Raw genomic sequence first — 17540 nt, forward strand, 5'->3', positions numbered from 1 at the left:
GCGATAGATACATGCTGAATGTTTGTCTGGACGGGCCTAATGCTGTAGTACTTTTGACAATCCCCCTACTAGGAGGGAGGGGGAAAAGGGAGAAGGAAGGCGCTGGACAAGTCTACTTTTGACTTTTGTGAGTTATCAGCTGAACAAATCGAATTTGTAGAATTGCTTTTGTCTTGCTTCGTCCATTCCCTTCTTTCCTGGAAACCGCTGCTTGTGGATGTCTCTGGTCATGGATCTCGCATCTCACTTTCTGATTCTGGGGGAGGACGGACGAAATAAGGAACCAAGATGGAGAGGGATATGGCACGCTAAACCCACTGAGGAGCTGCACATCACGGGGTGTTGCCACGCTGGAGTGGGTTACCTAATAATACACTAATACACTAATTAGTACACTAGTACCCAGTACCCAGTACACCAGCTCCGAAACCGGACTAGACTCCATCGGGAGGGAAAGGCCCGGATGGGAAATTGAGGTTCAGATTATGGATCGGGTGTCAAAAGCAAAGGGTGGGAATGGACTACTGTCACGTCTTGATTACGGCTATACAACTCATGATTATCGTTCTGTAGAGGTTATAGTACAATGGAAGAAAGCTTAGCAGCAGAAGAGCTGTGTTTTTTGATAACTACCAGTAGACCTCTGAATCGTGAGAGCTTTGATCAACTGAAGTATAGGTTTAACAGTAACAACCGACCAAAGGTAGTAGTCAACTATGATGGTTCTCACCCAATATATATTTCAACATATTGTTACTACCCATAGTACTGTAGTAGTGGTAGAGATTTCAAGTCTACTAAGTAGCAGTACTAGTTAGTAGTATAATCTCCACTGCATAGTTTACTTGCATGGTGCAGGCTGCCTGAAATTATCTCCACTCAATTCATCTTTTTCCGTGAGGGAAGTGAGCTGGAAAGTCACCAGTTCAACCTCATCACAACACAAACTACCGAACTTCAGCCCATCCACATCCTCACCTCACCCAAACTCCGCCTCCCCCTTTCCTTTTTTTCTCTTTTCCCTTTCCCCACCACCACCACCTTCTTCTCTTTTCAGCAACAAGTTTTGTACTTGTCATCGGAAACCCATTCGTTCACCAGGATGGAGCCCCGATCGCTGTCGGGTTAAAGTGTTCTGTGGCTGAGTGTGATCTCTTGACACCTCCAAGCTGGCAATGATGTCCGACTTCTCTCGATTGCCCGCCCGAGGCAGCTCCTCGCCAGCACCGCCGCCTCCCCCACCACCAGCTCCCGTGCAACAGAGTCACAAATATTCCAACCGCGCGGCCAGTGCTCTGGCAAGATTCGCCCAGCCCTTCTTCTCAGGGTCTCGACCTCCTAGTCCGCACACGGCGGGAAGTCGTGCAGATTTGTCTGCTGGTCCCCGTTCAACAAGGTCCAAGTCATTGTATAGCTCGCCTTTCCCTTCCCCCCCCTCTCCCTCCCTTAGCACACCTACATAAATCACTCTTTATTAGCTACCCACTTTGTTTTACTTACTACTAGCTGACCCCATCCCCCCTACCCGCTTTGTCCCTTGCTTCTTTATTTGGATCCCCTCCAGTTTCACCCGATTCGCCGCCTTTCACACGCTTTCCATGCTAGATCATGCCCCATCTTCTTCTTGCGAGAATCTTTACAGACCCTCATACTGGGAGGAGGAAAAAGTAAAAAAAGAAAGAAATTGATCTCTAACATCTTCCCTAGACCTGGAGCATCCCAGACTGTTACGCATAAGACTGGTATTCCTATTGCCGCTCTAGATATCTCCCCGCAGCGGACACATGCAGTCATTGGCGGAAAGGAGATTTTGAAGACCATCCGCGTCTCGCCTGATCATTCATCCGAGGAATTCAATCTCCGCAATGCTATCATCAGTTATTCATCCACTCATCATGGTGGAAGCGGACTCTCCGCCCGGCATAAAGACCAGCTGACTGTGAGAGATGTCAAGTGGTCACATGGTGAGTATGACCAGATTATTGCCACGGCGGTGGCCAATGGCCGCATCGTGGTGTATGATCTGCGCCGAACTGGCTTGGAATGTTGCCGATTCCAGGGCCACAGCCGCCAGGTCCATCGGTTAGCCTTCAACCCGCACCATGCGTCATGGCTTCTGTCGGGGAGTCAGGATTCTTCCATTCGAATGTGGGACTTGCGGACAGCTTCTGCGGAACGTGGCGTCTTGGTGTGTGGGAGTCTGGATCTGTTCCACGGTAACAGTGATGCCGTCCGGGATATCAGGTGGTCGCCAACCGACGGGGTCATGTTTGCGACTGCAACAGACAGCGGAGCGATACAACTGTGGGACTGCCGCAAGTCAAGCGCTCCGTTAATGCGGATTACTGCCCATGACCGCCCGTGCTTCTCGGTAGATTGGCATCCTGATGGGAGGCACATCGTCAGCGGTGGTACGGATAGACAAGTGAAAGTCTGGGATTTCTCTTCTTCTGCCGAACGCCGACAGAAGCCGACTTTCCAGTTTCGGACCCCTCAGGCAGTCCTCAACGTCCGATGGCGTCCACCTTCGTGGGCTAGGGAGCCGGAGGGCTCTGGTGATTGGCAGTCATCTCAGGTAGTGACATCTTACGACAAGGAGGACCCGCGAGTTCATCTCTGGGATCTCCGCAGGCCACACATACCGTTCCGCGAATTCGATCGGTATGATGCTCACGCGACCGACTTGCTCTGGCATTCCAAGGACCTGTTATGGACAGTAGGTGAAGCTGGCGCTTTCACTCAAACTGATATTCGATACGCTCCCCAGATTATCAATCAACGCCCGACATGCTCGGTGGCTTGGAGTCCGAGCGGCGAAGTCCTAGCCTTCGCCCAGAAACGTCCCCAGCGTAGTACTCTAGGCCTCAGCACTAATGAGTTCGTGGGCCCTCAACACGAAGAGCACAATAGTGGTGAGGTTTTGAGTCAAAGCCCTGCAGAAGATGTTCTCGATGAGCCTTCGTTCGCTTCTATCCGCCATCGGCATAGCAAGTCGAGTAGTGTTCGGCCGTCTAAATCCTTAGGCAGTACTCCGCCTGGTGTGGGAGATCTCATTCCTATCCTCCCACTAGAAAAGGTCCTTTCAAAGATTAAAACCCCCGAGGCACGTCAGATCGGAGCAGTTGGATGTATTCCGGGAGCTACACTGGATCGAGATACCTTTCAATACTTGGCGTCCAATTACTCTTCTTTGCTCGATGGTGCTGATGCAGTCCGCATGGACAAGCTATCGTCCATGCTCGAATCACTCAACCACAATGCACAGTGCTCGGAGGACGCTTCTTTGCTCAAGCTAGCACAGACTTGGCGCATTATCAAATTTGCTGTCGTCCAAGAGCTCGAGACCAGAGCCAGAGAGCAACGTCGCAACTTAGACAAGGGGCCTCGCACCATGAAGAAAAAATCATCCAAGGAGGGTCCTGTTTCAGAGAAACCACGGGTGATTGAAGATGGGAGACAGGACAAATTGAAAACCCGAATGTTCAAGGGTGTGGTGGAGAACGAAGCATTGAAGATCCCGCTGACAGACTCTGAAAGCGCGTCAAATATGACGACGCCTCTCGCGCAGCCATTGCCTGACTCCCCTCTTGGGTCTTTGGACAGCACGACTTCGCATATGACGTCTTTGAATGACAATACGGAAATGAAGCCTCTTCCACCGTCGGTTCTTAGCTCTAATCAGGGCACCATGACTTCAAATGATTGGTCATCGATGTCAGATGTCGATCCACAACCAGTCCATCAATTACAACACCGTCAATCTGATGCTAGTGAAGATGTCTCTATCCCACCTGACAGTTTGCCTTCCGAGCGGGGACGTGCCCCGGTGCTTCAAGATACTGCGGATGACCAAAGATCTGCACCTCGAGCCATCTCTGGCAGAGCAGATTGGCATTTGAAAACGCTTGGGAGCGCTTCAAAGGGGACTTCTGAAGTAGATGAATACGATCAGAAAATGGAGGACAAAAAAGCAGCTATTCGCGACTATAGGATCTTTCCCAAGAAGGTTCTCTCACTAGAATCTCCTATGGTGCCTATTAAACCGCCTGGCTTCCACCGGCATGAATCATCGGAGAGCTTCCCTATGTTCTCAGCCTCCACAGAGAGCTCCCATCCGTCCAAATCAATGGCCACCTCCTTATCTTCGGCAGCGAGACTGTATGAGGCTCGCGAGGATGGAGATGTTGGCCAGGAAGCGGCTACTGCAGAGCCTAGTAACAGCTATGTTGAAGTCAAGGAGTCAGTCCCAAAGGCTACTTCTGTAAACGAAAAAGAAACCCAGGGCTGTGAAACACTGGAAGGTATCCCTGATTCAGAGAATACACACCTCGAGCGACCGTCTAGCCCCCCACCTCTATTGAAAGAGAGTCGGCCCTTGAATGTTCCTAGTCAAGAAGATGAAGATTCAGTGCACACCAACCCGACAGCCACTGGAGGAACTAGTGAGTTGTTTGGCGTGACTATTCCTGTCAGTCCTGACGTGACAACGAACAAACCCTGGAGCGTCGAGATGCTTTTCAAAGAGGCAATTCGACACTACCATAGTGGGAACCATGTGGACATTCAGTCTGCTGCACACTTACTGCAGAAGCTACGAATCCTTTTTAAAGATTGCGAAAAGATTCTTCCCGATGAGGAGGCAGAATACATATTCAGAGCTTACAACGAACAGTTGGTGCGCCAATCAATGTACATTGAAGCTGCTGAGCTTCGGCTTTTATGTGTCCCATCTTACCCAGCAGTCTATGAGTACGCCCAGGGGGACACTTTCATGAACGTGTTCTGTTTCACATGCAAACGTCCTTATGAAAACCCAAAGAGCGATAATACGCGCTGTCATCGTTGTAACACTCCTCAGGAGCCATGCGCTATCTGCATGAGCCTTGATCCGCCACCTGAGTGGGTTGCAGAGCTCTCGAATGCATCCGCTTATTCAACTCCAGAGCTGACTTCTGAGGCTACATCACACGCACTTTCATCATCACATTCTTCATTGAAAACCGAACCCATTCCCCAGAGTGAATTGCAGCATCTGGATAATCTTCTCTCTGATCCATCACAGCGCCCTCGACCAAAAGGATCCACACTCTGGACCTGGTGCCAGGGCTGCGGCCACGGGGGCCACTTGGCTTGCATAAGCACATGGTTAAATGATGTCTCCATCAGTGAAGGAGGTTGCGCTACTCCGGGATGCATGCATGATTGCGGTCCTGGCCCGCGTCGCGAACATAACCGCTCCGTCCTCCTAGAGGAATCAAAGAGACGTGACACTGCCGGCCGAAAAGCCGGTGTAGGCTTAATCAAACGAGATACGTGGACTAAAGGAGAAAGCAGGGCCGTCGAGAAAGTTCGCGGCATGCTAGGCGTTGGTGCATCAGCTGGGAGCGCTTCCACAACAGCTACCACTGCAACAAGTGGTGGGCCTAGCGGGGCTTCCACTAGCACTATGTCGCCCAAGAAGGTGCGTTTGATAACGCCCAGTGAGCAGGGTCAACCGCGTCGAAGTGGTCCGCGAACTAGTCTTGGAGGCATGAGTGGGCTCAGCGGTTAAGGTAAGGCGCTTTTTGTTCGCTCCCTAGATGTATTGTAGGGGGTCCGAACTATGTTATTTCTTCTCTTTTTCTCGAATTTGTTTGTTGAGCCTGCTATTTTGCGCTTTTGCAGATACCCGATTGTTGTCGGTTCTGGCGTCTTGGGGGGTGAAGTCTAGATTGCGGTGGCCTGATATGTCTGATAGCGCGTGGTTGATGAGCAGGTATTTTATAAGTGTGTGTGTGTGTGTGCGCTACATAGAATCGATTTCACATACTGGATGCTGTTTCAATACGAAGAAATGAAATTTCCACCACCTTTTCGTCCATCGTAAATACTCAAAATCATCAGGACAAAACCTACATACAGCGCTTCTTTGTTCCTCACAACAACATATACAGCAAGCAAGGAAATATGTCCAGAGATCATCCCCAATCTCCATCCCGGTCATAATATGTAATCTTGACCAAAATCCCCCTCTTTTTTCCAAGATCGACTTGGTATGTACAGTCATCACCCCTGATGATTATTCCACCCCCTTCCCCTCCCCCTTCCTGAAACTGCTGTGGTAAATCCCCCCGAGCAGACAACCACGTGCCTATCCGCCCTCAGGTAGGATATAAACAGATAGCTCCAGCAGAAAAGTAGCTTAAAACTTCCGCTTCTTCTTAGCAGGCGCCTTGCTCTTAGCTTCAAGCTGTCTCTTCAGCTCTTCCCGCTTCCTGTCCGCTTTTTCTTCCTCTGTTTCTTCCTTCTCCGGCTCTGCGGGTTGTTCGTCCAGAGCTGGTGCAGGGGATGGTGGCCCTGAGGACTGCGTTGCTGTAGCTGCTGGCGACGACGTGGCTTGCTTTTCTCCCTTTCGGCCGCCTATCACTCCTAGACTGTGGGACTTCGTCTGGGCTTTGGTCGATGATTCGGCTTCTGGTGGCGGCGATGATGGTGGGGAGGCTTGCCTTGCTTTGCCCTTACCACCTATGACGCCGATCCCCCGGGGTTTTGACTGGAGTTTACTGGATGATTCGGGATTTGGTGATGCTGGTGGGGAGGCTTGTTTTTCGGCTTTCTTGCCACCTATCATACCTATTTTGCGGGGCTTTGTTTGACGGTTTGAGGGCGGCGGTGAGGGTGATGGAGAGGGATGATTGTCGTCGTGGTCGTCGTCTGTCTCGTCGGCTGTTTGGTCGCTGTCTGCTTGGGTTGCGGGGGCCTTGCGTCTTGGTATCGCTGCGTCGACATCTGCTAATGCTGGTGATGTTTGAGGCGATTCTGGTTGTGGGGGCTGTTTTCTGATGCCTCCGATCGTTCCAAGGCCCCTGGAATTGTTTCGTGATGCCGGAGACTTCGCTGTACTTGGTCCCCCATTTCGATCTTCAAGGTCATCTTCACTTTCTGTTGCTGTGTCCTCGCCTAGCCCTGAAGGGGGAGTTTGGTGGTTCGGCTGAGGTCTGAGTCTCGGAGGGGTCTCTTGTCGCTGAAATGCGAATTATGAATACAAGGCACTGCATTGTGTGGGAAAGGTACGTACCTCAAAATCATCGTCATCGTTATCGTCAAAGTCATCCTCAGTCTCCAAACCACCGTCCGTAGTGTCCATGTTCGTCGAGTCCTCCGGGGTCCTGGCATCTACGGCTTCGGTGTTATTGTTAACGGTGGACATCTTCCTCCACCATCCTTCTGATGGCGCGCTGAGATCTTCGAGTAGCAGAAGATTATCATCAAGGGTAGAATCTTCTGTTTCTTCCAAAATGGTGGATGCGAATCCGGTCTCAGATGTTATCGCGTTGTTCTCCTCAAGCCAAGCATCCTCATCGAAAGGTCTCGCTCCACTAATATACTTGGCGGCCTGTGACTGCGTTGAGCCCTTGTGGTTGGCCCTGAGTCCGGGGATACTAGGGAAGATAGTGCTGAGATCAAGCCCGACGGCTTCAAGCTTATCGAGTAGCTTTGACAGCAGCCAATCCTTCCGTTTAACAACTTCGATTAGTTCCCGCTGGCGCAACTCCCAGGCAGCCTCAGACTTTATATGCGGGATAAGCAGTTGAGTAGTCGAAAAGCGCTGTTTCTCTCTAGCCATGTAGAAATTCCACTTCAGAGGCTCAAGTGGGGCCGGTAGGCTTGTTGTAGTGGTCAGGTGTAGGGTATCATTCTCCCGTCCACGCCTTAGTACAGTGCTGGTACCCGGGTCATTGCGCAAGGCCTCCCCTAATTTCTCCAGAAGTATATTGAACTGATCTATGTCTTGGCTGGGGTCAATTGTCGCATCCTCTTCAACGGCTCTTCCCAGAATATGCTGGCGGTTGGGACGCTCGGACCAAATATACGTGAGATCGGTTAGGTACAACTCATATCCATCTCTGAAAAGGGTGTATCTATAAAATAGAGGTGGCACAGGCGCACGATTTGATATGTGCAGTTTCTGCCACCGCGCAGACATCTCTCGAGTGTCGCTTGCGGGTGTTTTGATGGGTGGTTCCAGAGTAAATAGATGGAAAGGTGTGGGAAGCTCCTCCAGGCTTCCCTCCCGCGGTGGATCACATGGAGCCGCTCGGGGCACGTGGCCATTAGGGAAACTTTGCCGGTCGCTATACCTCCCATCCTTGGCGCGCGACCACCCGTTTCTCCAGAAAGCTTGGAAGAAACTATGTCAGACCTCGCGGTTCTGGGCCTCTTCGCATCCATCTTTGAGATAGTTAACAACTGATCTTTCGTTACTCACCGATACACTTGGTTTCTTCGGAAACCACGTTGAAAAAGCGCCATAATGGCATATCGAATGCCCGATCGCACGGGTTCGAAGCGAAGTCGGTCTCGATCGCCCTCCTCGCGCCATTCCCAAAAAGCCCCGCGCAGATATGACGAAACGGATCGGTATCGCGATAGAAGAGATGGAGATGAGCGGTCATCGCAGAACCGGCCTCGGAACATGAGGGATCAGGTCCGACTCAATCAGCTTCAGGAAGACGAGCAAGTGCGGGAATGGGTGGCGCAAGAGGACATTTTCGTTCTCAAGCAGGCGAAAAAGAAGGCAGAGATCAGAGTGAAAGAGGGACGGGCAAAGCCGATTGACTGGCTCACTGTCACATTACGGGTGATTGACCCAACAAGGAATCCTCTTGACGATGAGATTGCGGACTCGGAGCTCGATGTAGTAGATCCGGATGGTGTATTCGAGGGACTATCCCAGGACCAGCTACTCGACTTGGAAAAGGATATCGACACATTCTTGAGTCTTGAGAAGAACTCGCAAAATAGGGATTTCTGGAAGGTATGGTTCTTGCACTATGGCATGCTATTTGGACTACGGGCTAACTTACTGTCCTTATTGCAGACCATGAAAGTGATTTGTCGAGACCGTCAGAAGACCACCGCTCCCGAAGGTCGTGCGCTTAGCTCCGTGGCCGCAGATATAAACAGGTTATTGAGTCCTAAGTCTTACGAACAGCTACAAACACTTGAGATACAGGTCAGGAAAAAGCTGGACTCCAACGAGCCTATCGATACCGACTACTGGGAGGAGCTTCTGCGCAGCCTTACTGTATGGAAGGCTCGGGCGAAGCTGAAGAAGGTCTACCAAGCCGTCATAGACGAGAGGGTTCGTGGGTTGCGTAAACAGCAGTCTGAAGAAGCTGCGTCTGTGCGGGCCAAGCTGGCCCCTCTGGCGCCAATTATCCAAGCAGCCCCAGATGCGGTTGATAGCGGGGAATATCGTGAACTCGACCCTGACCCATTGCTTCAAATCCGACCGGAAGATAAAGTCTTGGAGATAGTGGACGAAGATGCATTCCTTAACCAAGTGGTAGGCTACACTTCCTACTGCACAATGTTGCCGATACTGACCTCTTCGTAGGCTCGCGAGCGACAGAAGATTTTGAAGATGGGCTATGTCCCTCTCCGTCAACGGCAGGCAGAAAAGCCATCGGCGCTTCCCATCAACCAAGCAACGACCGCCCCAATTGCCACAGCCTCGACTCGATTCTCCTCGATTCCTAATGAAGACTTCTCACAGGCAACCAAGGCGCTCTATGAGCGAGAGTTGGCCAAGGGAGTCAGTGAAAACGAGGAGATTTTTACCGGTGAGGAAGCTGTGAGCACAACTTCCCAGCCACAATGGGCGAGCAAACACCGGCCCCGCAAACCACGGTACTTTAACCGTGTTCAAATGGGTTATGAGTGGAACAAGTACAATCAGACTCATTATGACCATGATAACCCGCCCCCCAAAGTCGTGCAGGGGTACAAGTTCAATATTTTCTACCCTGATTTGATCGACAAGACAAAAGCACCGACCTACCGCATTGAACGAGAGCATGGACGAAAGCGGGGACAATCCTTTGCAGCGGCTGGAGAGGAGGATACTTGTTTGATTCGTTTTATGGCCGGTCCGCCGTATGAGGATATTGCCTTTCGGATCGTTGACAAGGAATGGGATTACAGCGCGAAGAGGGAAAGAGGTTTCAAAAGCACATTTGATAAGGTATGTCCTGGACACGAGGAAATTAGACAGGAAGAGTCTTACAGGAGATCTAGGGAATTTTGCAACTGCACTTCCAATTCAAGCGAGTGAGTTATTTCGTGTCGCTCAGGCCCTAGCATCTGGCATATACTGACAATGTTTCCCAGATATACTACCGGAAGTAATTTGTTGTCGCTCGAAGGATTTGTACTGGACTACTGTGATGTACAGTGTTGGTTGGGATGGGACTGACGATCTTGGTTCCACCACGCTCGGGGTCCGTTGTCCGTCACCGGCCCGCCTACCGCAGAGGTCAACCTTATTGGGCTGGAAACTTTAACTCCCTCCTACGGCATTGGATCCCATCTCGGCCAAGCTAGGATATATCATATTGATATGAAACTACATTATCGGATGTCGCAGATCAAAGTTTCCACATGCGCGTAGCGGGCCATGCTTAAATGAACCGCATTCCTTCATCTCTTCCCCATTGTGCCTTGCGATCTCTATCCCACTCCGTGGAACCCGCCACTGGTTCCCAACTTGTCAAATGAGTAGTCTCGCCATCTGGGGACTGTCGGTCTGCCTATTAAATGGGACTTAATGCTACATATTTCTAATCTTATTTCTAAATAGCCTGGTCTGGCTTGATTCGTATCGCCTCCGCGGACGAAGGAAAGGCCGCAACTGTGGTGCGGGTTTTCCAAGATGTCAAACCATGCCACCCTGCTGCATGTTCCTCTCATGGTTTCGGCTGGTCGGGGAATCGGGAATAGGTTGGAATATCTGGGAAAATTTGCTCTTTGGTCTTCTATTTTTCCCAAGTGCTGATGGCTCTTGCTAGGAAAATGGCCCAATAGCAAGTCCTCAGGAGTTCGTTCTGCACCCGACCTTTGTTCAGTCGGTCGTGGTTAGCGCAATTATCGCAGGCCTCCTGCAGGTGGCCGCCATTCCCAAAGCTACCCACTCCAACCCCCGTCGGTCCAGTGTTATAGTAGCCCACCAAAGTACGGCCATGACAGGCCCCCCTGTAAGCACCAGGTTCATTCTCTTTTTCGGCCCACTGAAGTTCATTGGCCACAGCTGCACCGCTAGATCGCTGTTCCACAACCTGATGGCGATTCCCGCGGTAGAAACGAAGCTACTCCGGCCAGAACCTCCCCTAGAGCACATGCTGGAAACACACACAGAGAGAGAGAGAGAGAGAGAGAGAGAGAGAGTGTGTGTGTGTATGAGAGAGTGAGTGAGTGAGAGGCTTTTCTTTTTATTTTCCTGTTTGATTTTGTCGGGTTACTTTCTAATCTTTTCGTTTTTATTTTATTCTATCTCAAGTTATTTTATTCTTGTCCTTATTTCTATTTTTATTTTTTTTATTTTTCCATTTTATCTTATTCGTTTTTTTATTTTCCCTTCTTTTAATTTCGCGTTCAAGTTCTATTCAAGTCATTTTCGTTCGCGGGTCATATTTTACCATTTTACCCCAATTATCGTTTCTTTTGCTGCTTCTGGGGTTCGTCGGGCAAATCTGCCACCATCTTATACATAGAGCCACGGTTGTTTGTCAGGAAAATGCATCGCGCTGGCTGGCTTCGTGCAGCAAGGAAGAAGGAGGGAGAAACAAAAGTAAAAAAAGAAAGAAAAAGAAAAAAACAGAGAAGAATATCTTATGAGCTGGTATTTCTTTCGCCTCACAGCTCCAAGTGAACTATAGAGTCTCCTCGTCCTGAGTGGTCACACGTCTTATATATTTATTTTCTAGCCAACCCCTCTTGCTTGACCTCCCCATCTCACAGGGCTTTCTTCATCTACCTGGCACGTTTTGTGTACCCTCGCTTCCCCATCTCACTCTTATTCTCCTTGTATTGATCTCTAGGCATTACCTTGTCAGGCCAGAGCTTCTGAAACGGTTTGTGAGAATTTTGATTCTTTGTGAGGACGACATGGATCGTTTCTACCCCCCTCATGGCTTACCCTCGGATTCACATCCATTTGGCCGTGGGCTTGGTGATTTCACCAGACAAACAGAGACCGCTTCCACTTCCGTCTCGGATGGCGTTCGTTTGGACCCTTCTCACCATCGTGATCCCTGCTCGATAATCGGGAACTGGACGTGTTCCAGCTCTGCAACTAGCCCTGGAGAGCCGACGTTACTGTCTCCTCAGCACCAATATCCATGGAAGATGACACTGCCCCCATCACTACCAGCTCCGAATTCTCTACCGGAACGAGGGTTGCCTCGCTTACTTCCATCTCATCGCCTTGAGACACCTGCCACACCGTCCTCGTTGGCGGCAGCTGGTGGCCCCAGGATGAGGCAACTTAAGCCCGAACTACGGCGCCTTGAGGACAGAAGAGCACCATCAGACTGGCTACGTGAGCCAGGATCCATCTCATCATGCTCGCATGAGTCTACTTCTTATCGCACACCGTCGGGGATGTCACGGTCAGATGCTTGTGAAACGGCTTGTCCTACAGCGAGCTTGCCACCACCGTCACCAGCAATCTCGGCGCTAACCTACTCTTCGCTGAAGCTGGAAACGCCGGACTCTCCCGACAGTATTGATGATAAACCGTATTCTAAGCTTATCGAAATGGCCCTCAAGACCAATCCGGAAATGAAGCTGTCCCTTCAAGGGATTTACAACTGGTTTGAACAAAACACAGCAAAGGGGAGAGATCTCAGCTCGAAAGGCTGGCAAAACAGTGTACGGCACAACTTGTCTATGAACGCAGTGAGTCCGCCTGATCTTCCTACTTTCCTTGCTTCATTATTGATCACTGGATACTAAGAAGACATTACTATACTATAGGGCTTTGAGGCAGTCCGGGAAGAACCGATACCCGGAAAGAAGGCTGTGAATTACTGGCGCTTAACGACTGAAGCCATCAAGAATGGCGTCCAATCCACCACCCGGTACAGGAAGCAGGCGAGTTACAGAAAGGCCTCGAGCTCGGATCCACCGGCGCCTCAACGCCAGCGATCCGGGGCCAAGGGAGGGAAAGCTACTAAAATCAAGTCAAAAGTTCGTGGGCGGATGAGCGAGGACGAGTTGCCCAAAGGCAGGTACCACCCACGAGTGACATCACGACCGCGACCGACGAAGAATGTGTTCACTCATTACAATACGACAGCGGTAACGTTGACGGGGATTACAGTCATGTCACCTTTCCATGTCTCCGGACTGACCACGTCGGGGACTCGCTTATCCAACGAGCCATTCGATTTGGGGAGCGTTGTTGGCTGCGCAGATCCCGCTCCATGTCCTCCCCTTTTTTGCGACATGGCGGGACCAGGGCCCGACTGTGTTGCGTTGGACTCAGGCTTTCTCGGCTGGGGAGCAGCCGTCCACTCGTTTCCTACTGGCTTGCTGGCTGGCCCCGGAATCTCCACGGATCTCCAGATGGGAGTATAGCAGAAGCTCGGTGCAACAACACTAGATCGATAGAAAGACTTTTGGCTGACTTGCATAGTTGGGTGTCTTGTACTTGATTGATAGCCTGCCTGGCTTGGGGTCTTAGGGCGATGCATTGTCCCGTATCAAAGTTTCGAATTTTCTCTCCTTTATTAATATTTCCTTCTTCTGATTATCATCACTACCCTATCACGATCCAGTTATCATTTCTTATTCATCTGACATTCGATCTTTAAGTCATATGTAAACTTGTCACTGTCTTCCTCTTATTTATCCTGAGGCCAAGTAATAAGGTGCCACCCTTCATTGATCTTGAACAGGGACTCATCAAGAGTGCGAAATGCGAAGAGCTGTAGCGCTTCAAGTTCACAACCATTTTCTTTTCTTTTCTTTTTCTTGTATTAATCTTATTTTATTGTCTTATATTTCATATTTATTATTTATTGTTCGATTTTCTATGTCTTATTTTTCTTTAATTTATTTAGCTAATTATTTATTTATCCTACTTCAATTTTCCTCTTTTTGTTTCCCGCTAAGACATTCCGGGCGGGTTACCAAACGGAACGGGTGTAAGGAAATGGTGGGAATATGCAGGCCATGATGCTAACGCCAACCGTGATAAATACATGATCGCCTATAAGGCAAAATGCACGCATAGAGAAAAATTGGTTGAGAAGCATGAGACACGAACGACTTGGCTCAACCGGACCCCGGCAAGAATGCCGCTATATCTGATTTCATGTCAACGTCGGAGCAGCACAAATCACGAGCTGTTGGGCTTCAGGGCGAAGCTGGGCTCGTCCGTTTCCCCCTCAGGCTGTCAGAAAGACAGAAAATCACGAAAGTCTGGTAGCTCACCTGCATGCAGGGCATGCAGGCAGCATATCCGGCGTATCTTCGTTCTTCCACCCTTCCATCCGCCTTTCTTTCGGCCCCAGTGCCTTTTTTTTTTTTTTTTTTTTTTTTTTTTTTTTTTTTTTTTTTTTTTTTTTTTTTTTTTTTTTTTTTTTTTTTTTTTTCTTTTTTTTTTTTTTTTTTTTTTTTTTTTTTTTTTTTTTTTTTTTTTTTCGCGCCAAAATTTCGTTTCTTTTTAGTCCATCGATTTGCCCGTTATCCTTCCTTCAATCGGAATGGGTGCCCAAGGGATCTACTGATTTCCAAGCCCATCGCTCTTCCAAATCTCCTGCTGCCCCTCCTTCGTCTTCCCCTCCCCACGGACTAGACGCGACTAAGTCTTTCGTCCCTTGTCACTTGCTTAGCGACCACTACCATCGTCTCCTCTTCCTCCTCTCGCTACCGACGACTCATAATTGCGTACAGCACTACTTATCATCCGAAGGACTTGTCGGATCTAGACACTCTTATTCGATGGAAGAAAGAGCCGCCCTCCTCTGCTTCCAATCAGGAACCTTGACGCGGCAGGTCTGCAATGGTCTTGTCCTTCAATCTCTCGTGATTGATCTTCATACTTACCCACGCGGTCAATTTCCGTTTTAATTGGACAGTAGTAGGATATCAGCATTGCTTCTTGCCAGTGGCATGATACAAACCTAATTAGTACCTGACAGGCAGCACCCTAGCTTCGGTTGCTGCACTTTTTTCTTTCTATCTCGAACCGCTTATGCTCCCCAGCTGTCTACTGTCCTCACCAACAGTAAAGGTCCAGAGTATCGATTTTAAAGCCAGCAAAGTCTACGCATTGCAAGCACTCTAGTAGCAATAGCTACTGACTTAGCTTCCTGTCTAGTGCGCGACTTTCTCATACACCCCCGCCTTCGGTCTCCATATTTCGGAACGGGTAGCCAACGAGCAGGATGGGAATGGTTTGAAACAATAAGCAAGACCAAGGATTCGGACCACCGAGTGCCCGCTCATGAGACACGGCTGTCCCCCAAAGAACCCATGTTGCCAAGCATACTGGCTTGTAATGGTCGTCTGCAGGATGAAAAAGACGGGGCCTACGAGGTTATGAAGGGCACTAGAGTAGCATGCTTGCTTAGCTACTACTAATCGCTGCATGACAGTCGCAGACGTGTGGAGTTGTTGCGAGAATATTGATTAGGGTGAAAACTCGTTCTACGCCTTAGTAAGAAGGTACCTAGCATGACAACGCCCGCCAGACTTGGTGTCATGTTCACTCTAGCAGATGCATGAGCTTCTTCCTGCAGACGGTGGAAATCTCGATCCCAGTGGTGGGACTCTTCTGAGGGTCAAATCAACGCAACTGAGAATGATCTGGCGTGACCGGGCTATCTTGCCGGTTGTCGCTCTCTAAGTGTGCGGAACGCTCAGCTCTCAGCTCAGGAGCCAAAAGCTACCTAGCTAATCAGGAGAGGCATTGTCTTCCTCCCCATTCCGCATATATCGGGCTGCTTTACCTTTTACTCGCTTGGGAGTAGCGCCCCTCTGCGATTACACCCCGAGAAACGCCGGGACTAGATCGTTGCGGTCCTCTGCCTTGCAAGGTTTCCCTGGTCGTGCATTCCTTTTTCGGCCTCTTGTCTTGGTTTTGCTTTTTCGCTTCTTCTCCGTTGTCTTGGTTTCTTGTCTTTCTCCTCATTTCCTGGGTGGTGCTCCTTCCCTTTCTGCCGTCCTTCACATCAGTGGATATCCTAGGCGGCTATTAAACTTTGAATTTGCGCGCCCGTCTTCTGTAACTTGGTGTGACAGCGCGCAAAAAGTACCTTACTGGCCCCATAGTCATTACGTTAATGTGACTTTTTGACTTTCGAAAACGGGCCGCGCCGAATGTTTAAGGCTAATCGGCAACAGTTCGGTGCCCACCAGCATGGACGGTCGGATGGGATGCATCCGCAAGTGAGCACTATGCTTAAGCACGCTTGGGCCATATAAGGGAAATTTCATGTGGCACCTTGACAAGTAGATTAACCAAGACGCTGGGTTGAAGTCTAGAACTGCGTCAGACGGGGGGGTCCGATATACTATCACCATGGCTTGACTGCCTCTGCATTTTTGCTCTCACATGTCCTTCTCATCACCAACATGGCTGCCGAGATGCGAGAAACATATTTACTACGAGGCGGCTAGCGAGTCATCGGCCAAAGGATCAATGAGATTGTCCCCATCGGTGGGAAGAACTAGTGCCAGTTGTGTCTCCCAAAAAAGCCACGAATACCCCCAATCCCTGATGACATCCGCAAGTTGAATCAGCAGTTGGACGCCACAGAAGAAACCTCCTCTCCCAAAAACCCACTCACCATTCCCAGTGTTCGCGATTCCTTGCCGCCCTCTTCACCAATCGGCCTTTTGGCCAATAGCAGCAATCGTGGCCATTTGAGGACCACAATGCGATTGAAATACTTGATAGTTCTATACTCATTCACTTGTGATAAACTGAGGATCTGACACCGCATGATCCAATCATCAAGACGATCCAAGATACAGGATGACAATGAAATCCGATCGAGTCAGATGTAAGTAGTTGCCTTCTTTGCCTTCTTGGTTCGACATCAGGCATTGCCAGGATGTATCCTGCATCTTGCATGAAGCGTGGCTCATCCCATCCCCGTGCCTTTTATTTGACCCGGCCATAACGGTGTGATACTTGCCAATCTCTCCCCACCCGATTAATCTACGCCATGCTCCTTGATACTTTAGCGTCGTGATAGACAACGATAGCATCCCTTCAAATTTTAGGGTTACTTGACCACGAGATTATATCTGATTTAAGACCGTCACAGCAGCGGCTAAGGCTGGTGTCACCCTCAGCACATGCCAGATGAGCCAAGCGACTGGGCCAAAGAAGCTTGCTGAGCGTGTCGCTGTATGTATCTGTCGGGCCAGGCTGGGTTGGGTAGAATTCTAATACACAAATCATTCGCATTCAAATCAATATTATCATCTCACTGTTATGGGGGATGGATTGCAATTCGGACTTTCCGCGGATCTGGTCCTCTCACCAATACATTCTAGTTCTTTCTTGGGTTATTTCCCTCCCACCCCGCTTCCAGCAAAGGGTAGGTGCATCATCCTCCATTACACACATTAACAGTGCGCCCAGTGATACTCTATTGGAAGCAGAGAGGAGTTATTCAAGCCACTCCCTTCCCCCACCTTACATCCCTCTCTTACCGCTTGAGAATATGGGACAGGACACGGAATGGTACATGGGATTACATGGA

At 49.7% G+C, this 17540-nt stretch overlaps 5 protein-coding genes across 5 annotated transcripts; 3 read left to right on the top strand and 2 right to left on the bottom strand.

The window, feature by feature from the left end:
- Window positions 1-1178: 1178 nt before the first annotated feature.
- On the top strand, window positions 1179-5551 carry BDQ94DRAFT_164980 (WD repeat protein; the record flags this gene model as incomplete). Its single annotated transcript, XM_026770166.1, has 2 exons — window positions 1179-1408; window positions 1708-5551. 2 exons carry the CDS (start codon window positions 1179-1181, stop codon window positions 5549-5551), a joined length of 4074 nt encoding a protein of 1357 aa, XP_026632254.1.
- A 541-nt stretch (window positions 5552-6092) lies between these two features.
- Window positions 6093-7999, bottom strand: BDQ94DRAFT_3389 (uncharacterized protein). Its single transcript, XM_026775523.1, has 2 exons — window positions 7058-7999; window positions 6093-7003 (listed from the first exon to the last, which is right to left on the bottom strand). Exons 1-2 carry the CDS (start codon window positions 7964-7966, stop codon window positions 6182-6184), a joined length of 1731 nt encoding a protein of 576 aa, XP_026632255.1. The 5' UTR covers window positions 7967-7999; the 3' UTR covers window positions 6093-6181.
- A 182-nt stretch (window positions 8000-8181) lies between these two features.
- On the top strand, window positions 8182-10353 carry BDQ94DRAFT_3408 (splicing factor cactin). The gene is made up of 5 exons (XM_026775532.1): window positions 8182-8797; window positions 8861-9328; window positions 9380-10006; window positions 10060-10092; window positions 10153-10353. The coding sequence occupies exons 1-5, from the start codon at window positions 8294-8296 to the stop codon at window positions 10168-10170; spliced, it is 1650 nt and encodes a 549-aa protein (XP_026632256.1). The 5' UTR covers window positions 8182-8293; the 3' UTR covers window positions 10171-10353.
- A 1572-nt stretch (window positions 10354-11925) lies between these two features.
- Window positions 11926-13504, top strand: BDQ94DRAFT_164983 (uncharacterized protein; the record flags this gene model as incomplete). The annotated part of the gene is made up of 3 exons (XM_026770167.1): window positions 11926-12717; window positions 12796-13392; window positions 13457-13504. 3 exons carry the CDS (start codon window positions 11926-11928, stop codon window positions 13502-13504), a joined length of 1437 nt encoding a protein of 478 aa, XP_026632257.1.
- Window positions 13505-15933: 2429 nt separating this feature from the next.
- On the bottom strand, window positions 15934-16726 carry BDQ94DRAFT_132707 (uncharacterized protein; the record flags this gene model as incomplete). Its single annotated transcript, XM_026764112.1, has 2 exons — window positions 15934-16611; window positions 16655-16726. Coding segments are annotated over 2 exons (252 nt in total), but the record flags the coding sequence as incomplete, so codon positions are not given.
- Window positions 16727-17540: the final 814 nt, after the last annotated feature.

This window comes from Aspergillus welwitschiae (assembly GCF_003344945.1).
Source record: "Aspergillus welwitschiae strain CBS 139.54b unplaced genomic scaffold BDQ94scaffold_1, whole genome shotgun sequence".
NCBI lineage: Eukaryota > Fungi > Ascomycota > Eurotiomycetes > Eurotiales > Aspergillaceae > Aspergillus > Aspergillus welwitschiae.

Coding starts and splice junctions, on each gene's coding strand:
- BDQ94DRAFT_3408 (XM_026775532.1), top strand. CDS start 8,294: ATGGCATATCGAATGCCCGATCGCACGGGTTCGAAGCGAAGTCGGTCT. Junction 9,329..9,379: donor ATGCATTCCTTAACCAAGTG/GTAGGCTACACT, acceptor ACCTCTTCGTAG/GCTCGCGAGCGACAGAAGAT. Junction 10,007..10,059: donor TCAAAAGCACATTTGATAAG/GTATGTCCTGGA, acceptor CAGGAGATCTAG/GGAATTTTGCAACTGCACTT.
- BDQ94DRAFT_3389 (XM_026775523.1), bottom strand. CDS start 7,966: ATGTCTGCGCGGTGGCAGAAACTGCACATATCAAATCGTGCGCCTGTG. Junction 7,004..7,057: donor ACGATGACGATGATTTTGAG/GTACGTACCTTT, acceptor TTCGCATTTCAG/CGACAAGAGACCCCTCCGAG.